This window comes from Amphiura filiformis, chromosome 4 (genome assembly GCF_039555335.1).
Source record: "Amphiura filiformis chromosome 4, Afil_fr2py, whole genome shotgun sequence".
Classification (NCBI taxonomy): Eukaryota; Metazoa; Echinodermata; class Ophiuroidea; order Amphilepidida; family Amphiuridae; genus Amphiura; species Amphiura filiformis.
In genome coordinates this window covers 28,168,748-28,179,250 of record NC_092631.1, presented here as the reverse complement: position 1 = coordinate 28,179,250, position 10,503 = coordinate 28,168,748, and the positions used below count along the sequence as shown (strand labels likewise).

Sequence of the window (10,503 nt, the reverse complement as noted above, 5' to 3'; positions counted from 1 at the left end):
GGGGGGGTATTTCTTTTGAACCCTGTACTTCATTAACACTGATATTAGCAGTAGTTAGCTATGCTACTTAATCAACACCAATATCAGCAGTAGGTAGCTATAATAATAATAATAATAATGGAGCGTGTTTCTACCACGCAAATTCATCAAAAAGATCTCAGGGCGCGAAAACAGTGAAACACAAAAAAACACCTTAAGAATCAGGGAAAGCATGTTGGAAAAAATGAGTTTTAAGACTACATTTGAATTGAGCGAGAGAAGTGATATTGCGGATGGTGTTGGGAAGGGAATTCCAAGCTACAGGGGCAGCATAACGAAAGGAACGCATACCGGCAGATAATAAATTAACACGCGGGGTCCTGAGAAGTTTTTCAGATGATGAACGGAGGGAACGTTGAGGAACATAAGTACAGAGAACCGAGGAGAGGTAAGATGGAAGGGTACCCTCAAAGTGCCGGTAAGCGAACACACATAATTTAAACTGAATCCGAAATTTTATGGGTAGCCAATGAAGCTCATAAAGTATGGGGGTGATATGATCATATTTACGTTTTTTAACAATGAGCCGGGCGGCAGAGTTTTGGATCATCTGGAGGCGAAGAATTTGATCAGAAGTGATACCAGCCAAAACGGAATTACAGAAATCAAGGCGAGACGTGATAAGAGAATTAACAAGACACGACGTCGCTCTCTCAGACAAATATGGACGGATTGTGCCAATTTGTCTCAAGGATAAAAATAGAGAGCGACATATATCACTTATATGGTCAGACATGGACAGTCCAGCCGAACACCGAGGTATTTAACAGATTGTTGGAAAGATATATCAGAATTCAAAATCTGGATGGTATCATCTTCTGTTCTGTCAACTTGTTTGATGCGAGAGGACGTTCCAACGGTTAAGAGAGTCTTGTCGGTGTTTAACATAAGTTTGTTGCTATTCATCCAACTCAAGATGGAACTAATGCAGTTTTGAATTGAAGATATGGTAAGCTCAAAGTTCATGGGAGAGTCAGATTGCGAGACTTCCGTGTCGTCAGCGTACTTGTGGAAATCACATTTGTGCATGGTAATAATGTCTGATAAAGGCTGAGAATAAAGAGTGAATAAAACCGGCCCAAGTACGGAACCTTGAGGGACTCCGTACTGTAATGGAAATGGGTCCGAAACCACACCATTGGTATTAACAGATTGAAACCTCTCAGTCACGTATGAAGTGAACCACTTAAGTACGACTCCTTGGACACCGAAAGTAGTCGCCAGCCGCTCAATGAGAATAGAATGGTCAAGCGTATCGAACGCGGCACTGAGGTCAAGGAGGGCCACGAGAGAAACTTTTTTCACATCAGTGTTGTTAAGAAGGCCGTCCAAGACACTCAGCACTGCGGTCTCCACGCTATGGCCTTTTCTATACGCAGATTGGTGAACCTCAATAAGGTCGTTGTCAAAGAGGTGTTTTTGGAGCTGTTTGAGGACGACCTTTTCAAGAACTTTAGAAATAAAAGGTAAGTTAGATATTGGCCGAAAGTTTTTAAGACAGTTATGGTCAAGACCAGACTTTTTAAGGATGGGCACAACAATGGCACGCTTAAACTGGATAGGAATAATACCACTCATAATGGACCTATTGATAATATAAGTAACCAAAGGTACAAGATCAACCAAGCACTGTTTCACAATATACGTTGGAAGTGGGTCTAATAAACAACCCTTCGTTGGCATACTATGGACCAGCTCAGAAATCTCATCTTCAGTGACAGGATCAAAATGATCATAAACAGGACCCTCAAATGCAGTAAAAGATGATGGTGAACACTGACAAGAATCAAGTTTATCCCTAAGATGCTGGATTTTGTCTGCAAAAAATTTGCAGAAGACTTGCGGGAGATCACAAGGAGCAACATTAGTTGGAAGCACTGAAGTTTGAGATTTTCTGAGGAGGTCATTTGCAATTGTGAATAGCTGCTTTGTGGAAGATGCAGCTGAGTCAATTTTGTCCGCAAAGTATTGCCTCTCAGCATTAGTAACACAGTTATTAGCATTATTCCTCGAACTAATGTACAATTCTTTATGAACAGTCAATTCAATTTTCCTCCAGAGCCGTTCAGCACGCCTTTTCTCCCGTCTTGCATCCCTAACTTCAGCGGTCAACCAAGGAGCCGATGGACGATCCCTCACCAGCCGAGTAGTCAGGGGTGCGTGTTGGTCGAGAACTTGCTGCAGGCCAGTATTGTAAGCATCAACAAGTCCACATACATCCAAGTTGGGTGATCTGGAAAGAACACTAGCAGTCAGTCCAGCAACATCAGGCTGTAGATTATCAAAGATAACTGCTCGCAAGTTACGCGAGGTCACCAAGCGTCTACTTGGTGTAGGTTTAGAGACATCAAAGTGACCAAAAACAGCAAAATGATCGGACAAGCCAGGAAAATTAAGCACGTCATCGTACTTGGTAACGCATCTGTCATTCCGCACAACCACCCAGGCCAGGATACCATTGAGCTTATGAGTAGGCTTGTCAACATGTTGAGAGTAGCCAAAATCAGTTAAAATAGAAATTGTGCGTCTGACTTCGGAATCAGTTGGAACTTCGAAATGGAGATTGAAGTCCCCAGTAAAGGACACATCATCCTTCAAACTAGCATAAGATGATAGAAGATCAGTAAATTCCGACAAGAAAGTTGGAAAGTTAACTCTAGTATGTTTAACAAGATGTTCACCAGGGTGCAGTCTATACAAGCACACACATATGATGGAAACTTGGTGAATGGACAGTTTTAATTCCACGCTTTCAAAGGAGGTGTAATCAAGGTGAGTGAGAGTGATCATATTAGATAAAGATTCTCTCACAATGATGGCAATACCACCTCCTCGGGCTCTACGAGGGAAAGAATGACAGTTAAATCCGTGTGGGGTCATAAGACTCATGTATGGCTCATCGCCTTTTTCATAGAGCCAAGTTTCCGTTAACATTACAAGATCCAGATTATTATCAGTTATGATTTCAACAATGTCCGTGGCTATCTGACGACATGACTGAGCATTAAAGCACATCCACTTTATGTGACGGGTGTTTGAAACCGAAGAAGCAGCAGGAGGGGAAATTGTTTCTTTAGAATTACCCAATGATATATCTTTGCGCGTACCCCCTCTCCTACCTCTATACTACTTCATCAACACCAATATCAGCAGTAGATAGCTATACTACTTCATCAACACCAATATCAGCAGTAGATAGCTATACTACTTCATCAACACCAATATCAGCAGTATGTAGCTATACTACTTCATCAACACCAATATCAGCAGTATGTAGCTATACTACTTCATCAACACCAATATCAGCAGTAGATAGCTATACTACTTCATCAACACCAATATCAGCAGTATGTAGCTATACTACTTCATCAACACCAATATCAGCAGTATGTAGCTATACTACTTCATCAACACTGATATTAGCAGTAGTTAGCTATACTACTTCATCAACACCAATATCAGCAGTAGATATCTATACCACTTCATCAACACCAATATCAGCAGTAGATAGCTACACTACTTCAGCAACAAAAGTATCGATAGTAGATAGCAATACTACTTCATCAACACCAATATCAGCAGTAGATTGCTATACTACTTCATCAACACTGATATCAGTAGTAGATAGCTATCCCAGCAATCACAAAAGGTTAGAAAAGGTAACTAAAAACGTTTCAATGTCAGGTTATAAAGGAAATATAAAGGGTATAAAACGTTTTCGAAAACTTACTGCAAAATATTCTAACATAATGTTATTTAAGCATTGACAAACTATTTGGCAAGAAATGTTTGCTGGGATACTACTTCCTCAACACAACAATAGTAGATAGCTATACTACTTCAGTAACGCTTATATCCGTAGTAGATAGCTATCCGAGCAAACACTGCTTTTGGTTTAGGTAAAAACGTTTTAATAACATTAAAAGGTCGGGTTATATAAAGGTCATGAAAGGGTTTTGAAACGTTTTGTACGAAGACACACTACAACAATATTTTTTAAATGTTTTCAAAATTTTATTTCAACAATTTTTGCCAAATATTTTGTCAACACATAGATAACATTATGTTAAAATATTTGTACCCAGCAAACACAAAAATGTTCTTAAAATGTTTGTTTTTTAAAACGTTTTAATAACATTTAAATGTCGGGTTATCAGGCGCGTATCCAGGAATTCGTAGACCGGGGGCGGCAAGTAGATTTTTGGGAAATACAATATGGCCGCGAAGCGGACATCGCGGAGCGCTTGCACGACGCAGGGGGTGTCTGAGGGGGATGTGCCCCCCTGAGAAGTGAGAAAATTGTGCAAAATGAAGACCTAATTGATGCCATTTGGTGGACCATTTTGGCAATATTATTGTGTAAAATGTTTAGTTTGAAAGCCGAAAATATAAAATTTGCGAAATGACAGGCCAATTGAAGCCATTTTTTTCACTGTTATTTGTATTTCATCAAGTACTGAGTGTTAAATATGTTTAATTGAAGTCAGCATGGAGTCCGTCTTAGGCCTCTGACTTTGGTGCTAAAATGTGACGGGCCCTATCTGCTTTTGGGCAGAGGACCCACCATCATTCAAGAAATGCCGAAAATAATCACATACCTTATAGATTTACCCGACTGCGGTTTAGGCATGCACTGTTAGAAAAAAACCTGTATTTTACCGGTAAAATACCGGCGTCCCAGCTGCCAGTATTTTACCGGTAAAATACAGCAACCGTAAACAAGAATTGACCGTTAATTGAACAATTCGTTTGATTTTTAACGGATGCTGTATTTTACCGGTAAAATACTGGCAGCTGGGACGCCGGTATTTTACCGGTAAAATACAGCAAGCATAAACAAGAATTGACCGTTAATTGAACAATTCGTTTGATTTTTTAACGGTTGTACGTTTTCTCCTAAAAAACCGGGTTTTTTTCCTTCGTGCCCGTTACTGGTAAATTAACAGTGGAATAATGCAATAATACGACTTTTAACGTTTTTAAGAGGTCCTTAAATTCTAATAACAACGTTAATTAACGATAACAGTGTTATTTTATGGTACTTTCTACATAAATGACCCGTTATTTGGAGTATCTGGGCAGTATAAATGCCATCTTCAGCCGTAATATAACACTATACTATCTCTTAATTAACAACATTTTAGGTAAAATGACGCTTGACAATGTCAACAAACGATGTTTTAATGTTATTTAACAGTTGGCGTGAACATACATGATAGATGTTATTTTACTGAGATCGTGTATAATTTCAGTTCTACTGTAAATAAACGTGGCAGAATGTTATTCCATAGTAAAATTGTATATTTCAGGGAGTAACGTAAACAAACTATTGTACTGTAAAATAGCGTTGAAGGCGGTTATTTTACAGTCACTTTGTATATTCCACGTCAGGTCGTTATTTCACAGTCAATTTGTATATTCTAGGTAGCAACGTAAATAAACTTTTGTTGTGAAAAAAAATAGCATTGAAGACGTTATTTCAGGGAGTAACGTAAATAAACTATTGTACTGTAAAATAGCGTTGAAGGCGGTTATTTCAGTCAATTTGTATATTCCACGTGAGGCCGTTATTTCGCATTCAATTTGTATATTCCAGGTAGTAACGTAAACACAGGTTTGTACTGCAAAATTTACAATACAAACTAGTTTATTTACGTTTAATTGCAGACGTTGCTACAGGTAACGTAAATAAACATCTGAAAATTAAAGTTGTTGACTGATCATTAATTGTTATAAATCATGCCTTCGTAACACATTCATGCTGTGAGTACTCAGCAAACTAATTTGAAAAGGAATAAACAACAAATCACACGAAGGTGTTTTCACAATCTGTTTATTAATCAGCACAGCTGAGATAAACAACAACAAACAGATGAACAAGATCAGTAAAATCTTATAAACATTGGTTTCCTCCCGGGTTTCCTCAAAATGCAGAGAGCCCTTTGTTGAACTAAACCCTCGAAACTTACACATGCAACAAATACAATGTATCAATATACATGTAAATCTGTCAGTCTATATCAAAACGACTTTTGGTACAATAATACAGAGTATGAAAAATGAAATTAAAAAGATTAGTCGTGTCCACACAGTAAGGTTTAAGACATTTAAACCCAGGTTTAAATTCAGATGGATTTAGCGGCGGGTTTAAATTGCTGTCTGAACGATCATCGGATTTAAGTCTAGCAGATTTATCGAGCCCTAAACGCCAATTTAACCCTGCTTTTGACCAGGGTTAGTAGCGGGTTTAAGCTTAAATCCGCTGTGTATGAACGGTGTTCGTAGAGCTGTCGGGTTTAAGGGGGTAAAAAACTAACATAATGCCCATTGAACTACGCAGGGTCGCAGTTTAGATAGAAGCGAACTCTATTACATGTATTATGCCTATAGGGTGCCGATTTCATGATGGAAGCAGGTATTACGAGCTGAGTTATAAATTTTAGAATTTCATGTTTCATATTTTGATCGCGTTAGGCCCCTACTATATAAAAGTCACGGTCAACGTTTTTAGCTATTCGGGGCAGCAGAGGAAAGGGCAAATTTTCATCATGCTGTAGGCCTATATCATTCGAATTTCAACAACGGGCATTTTCGTGCCAAAGTATTGCTTTGAACTTGAAGATAAAACATCGAAAATTGTCATGTGCACACTTGTACATTTCGTATAATCGAAAGTTCTAAGGAAATATGCTCAAATAGCACATACCCGGGTTTAAGCTTATTGGATTTAGGCACTAAACCTGACTGTCTGGACGTGCAGAGATTCTATCGGATTTATTTTAATTGCAGCGGATTTATAGGTGATAAAGATAAACCTGGATTTAAATACATGTGAGAACGCAGCTTAAGTTGACTTATTTCCTGTACTACTAAGTAAATAAGCATTTAATTATTACAAATTTGGTAGCATTTTTAGGAAGTGAAATATAAGTAAAAGTAGGCCTTGATGATTAACTAAGAGTATCTGATTTCTTATTCTCAGACCAAGTCCATCGTTTTGATATGAATTGACACAAATAGCAATAGCAATATAGGCCTAAATAACGTGCTATTTTTTATATTTTCAACAACTTCACTTTCACATAATTTGAGGCCAAAAATATAAACTCAAACATAGAAAATCATGTATAGGCCTGCACTGTGAATTCCCTTCTTGGAATTTGTTCATTGAATACTTCTTGATATCTTCTTAATGTTATTTTTGATATTTTTATCAACTTTACACTTTCACATAATTTGTGAGGCCAAAAATATAAACTCAAACATAGAAAATCATGTATAGGCCTAGGCCTGCACTGTGAATTCCTTCTTGGAATTTGATCATTGAATACTTCTTGATATCTTCTTAATGTTATTTTTGATATTTTTATCAACTTTACACTTTCACATAATTTGTGAGGCCAAAATATAAACTCAAACATAGAAAATCATGTATAGGCCTAGGCCTGCACTGTGAATTCCCTTCTTGGAATTTGTTCATTGAATACTTCTTGATATCTTCTTAATGTTATTTTTGATATTTTTATCAACTTTACACTTTCACAAAATTTGTGAGGCCAAAATATAAACTCAAACAGAGAAAATCATGCATAGGCCTAGGCCTGCACTGTGAATTCCCTTCTTGGAATTTGTTCATTGAATACTTCTTGATATCTTCTTAATGTTATTTTTGATATTTTTATCAACTTTACACTTTCACATAATTTGTGAGGCCAAAAATATAAACTCAAACATAGAAAATCATGTATAGGCCTAGGCCTGCACTGTGAATTACCTTCTTGGAATTTGTTCATTGAATACTTCTTGATATCCTCTTAATGTTATTTTTGATATTTTTATCAACTTTACACTTTCACAAAATTTGTGAGGCCAAAAATATAAACTCAAACATAGAGAATCATGTATATAAGCCTGCACGGTGAATTCCCCTCTTGGAATTTGTTCATTGAATACTTCTTGGTATCTTCTTAATGCTATTTTTGATATTTTTATCAACTTTACACTAAATTTATATAATTTGTGAGGCCAAAAATATAAACTCAAACATAGAAAATCATGTATAGGCCTGCACTGTGAATTCCCCTCTTGGAATTTGTACATTGAATACTCCTTGGTATCTTTTTAATGATATCTTTTATATTTTCATCAACTTAAGGAGGAGCTGACCCTTCGCGGTTTTTTTTCATGCACCTAATTACTAACAGTATTCCTGACTATATTCTGAAGAATTGGGAAGGGCTACAAAAACCAAAGTTACCATGACTATAGCCAAGATTACCATCATCATGTCTATGAAATTTGATTTTGTTTAGCTTTTACAAATTTTCTTCGAGAGTGTAAAATGTTCGAAAAACAAAAGTTTTGAACATTTGACACTATATGCGAAAATCAATAAAAGCTAAACAAAATCAAACTACATAGGAAGGATGGCAAAAACCTTAGCTATATTCATAGCAACTTTCATTTTCTAGCCTTTCCCAATTCTTCACAATACAACCTAGAGTAGTACCGCTAGGTGCACGAAGGGTCGGCTCCCCTTAAAACTTTCACAAACTTTTTGTGAGGCCAAAATATAAACTCAAACATAGAAAATCGTGTATAGGCCTGCACTGTGAATTCCACTCTTGGAATTTGTTCATTGAATACTCCTTGGTATCTTCATAATACTCCATGACTTAAACAGATTGGGCTATTCCAGATAAAACATGCACCCCCCCTATAGAGGGCAACGGAAATCCAGATTTTTTGGTGGTCTTTGGGGCTCGGAATTCCAGCCTATTCTACTTATGCTGTTCCAAATTCCAGCCTATTTTGCCTATGCTTGGCGCAAAATTTCCAGATTTTTCCACCGTTTTGTTAGTCTGAAGGCATAGAGGGTTTTGGAATTCCAGGTTTATTGTGTTTATCCTTGGTTGGATTTCCAGACTTTTTGCCTCTGGTCAACAAAATTTCCAGATTTTTCCACCATTTTGTTAGTCTGAAGGCATAGAGGGTTTTGGAATTCCAGGTTTATTGTGTTTATCCTTGGTTGGATTTCCAGACTTTTTTGCATAATCCACATTTTTGTCCATTGAGGTGCTGGAATTCCAGATCGTTTTATTAATAATTTGTCGGGATTTCCAGCCTTTTGTGCAATCAGGAATTCCATTCTCTTCCAGTTCAATGCAATTTGTCATTATGTATACGCATATGTATGTTGGGGGGCTTCTCCCATCACCCACAAGTTGGTGGTGGGTACTAGTTATAATCATCATGATTGACAGCCCAAGTGATGACCATGACAACCAACTTTCTTGTTGAGTAAGTCCTAATTATTAATAGGAAAGAAAAAGAGCAAGGTACATCAACTTGACGGGAAACAAGTCGCAGGGTGGCGAATCAGACCCCTCCCCTGCTCAGTTGACAGATATGTTGTGACAAAATTTACAATTTGCATCTCCCTTTTGGTCTATTTTAGACCAAAATTAACCCTAGTTTGGCCCATTTAGTATTAAAATGCCAAATTGCCGCGCTTTGCGCGCAACTCGATAAAGCCATTCAGTGGCGTAGCCAGGGGCAGGGGGGACAGCTGCCCCCCCCCCCCCTTTGAAAAGTCTTACCCCCACCTGTGGGATGGGGTGGCCGCCCCGACATTTAAGACTTTTTTGTGTTTCTGACCAAATTGACATTATATTTTGCCATTTTAACCTAAAAAGTGCCAATTTTTGCGCGCTTCGCGTGAATTTATTCCATTTTGTACCATATTTCACCAGTTTAGCTTCAATATGCCAAATGTTTTTGCTCGCTTCACGCGCATTTGTAACATTAACTGATTTTGTCGCCAAAAGGTGCCCCCTTAAAATTTGTCTTCCCCCCCCCCTTCCCCCCTCCCCCCACTGAAAAAGTGCTGGCTACGCCACTGAAGCCATTCGAGTGACAATCATGTTGCCTTGCCCACAGGACCATCTCAAGGTAAATCCGGCCATATACCAGGTCATGATATGATAATTCACATTTTAGGCTATTCCAGTTGAAAGACATACACCCTGTATGGAATACATTACTTTAGTCTCTCACACAGGGGGTGTAGATCTCAAATGAAGTCAACCCCCCCAAAAAAAAACCGGTTGCCCTGAAAATAAGCTGTTTCTTTACTCAATGAAAGTTTAAACAGCTAGCAAGTGCACTACCTTAATGAAAACAAGTTCACAGAAAGCAAGCGCACTTCGCGAGGGTTTTATTTTCGCTGATTTCGCAAATGGAGTTCCATCCACGAAATTAACACCTCGCGAATATATATAATAATGTATTGCAAGTATAGGGCAAGACATAGCATCGCAAAAATAACAATTGCAAAAATGTCTCTGTAACTCCAAATCGCGAAAATAACTGTACGCGAAAATTACCACTTATAAACAGTAATTACCAGGAGCAGATGAGGTTCAACAAAAGTCAATACTATTACGTAATTGTTTGTTCATGGTA

The 10,503-nt window shown here is 37.9% G+C and overlaps 1 protein-coding gene across 1 annotated transcript; it reads right to left on the bottom strand.

Moving 5' to 3' along the window:
- Window positions 1-759: 759 nt before the first annotated feature.
- On the bottom strand, window positions 760-3,054 carry LOC140150100 (uncharacterized). Its single transcript, XM_072172104.1, has one exon. The coding sequence runs from the start codon at window positions 3,052-3,054 to the stop codon at window positions 760-762; it is 2,295 nt and encodes a 764-aa protein (XP_072028205.1).
- Window positions 3,055-10,503: the final 7,449 nt, after the last annotated feature.

What these genes read in the sequence shown, in the direction of transcription:
- LOC140150100 (XM_072172104.1), bottom strand. Translation starts at nt 3,054, where the DNA reads ATGTGCTTTAATGCTCAGTCATGTCGTCAGATAGCCACGGACATTGTT.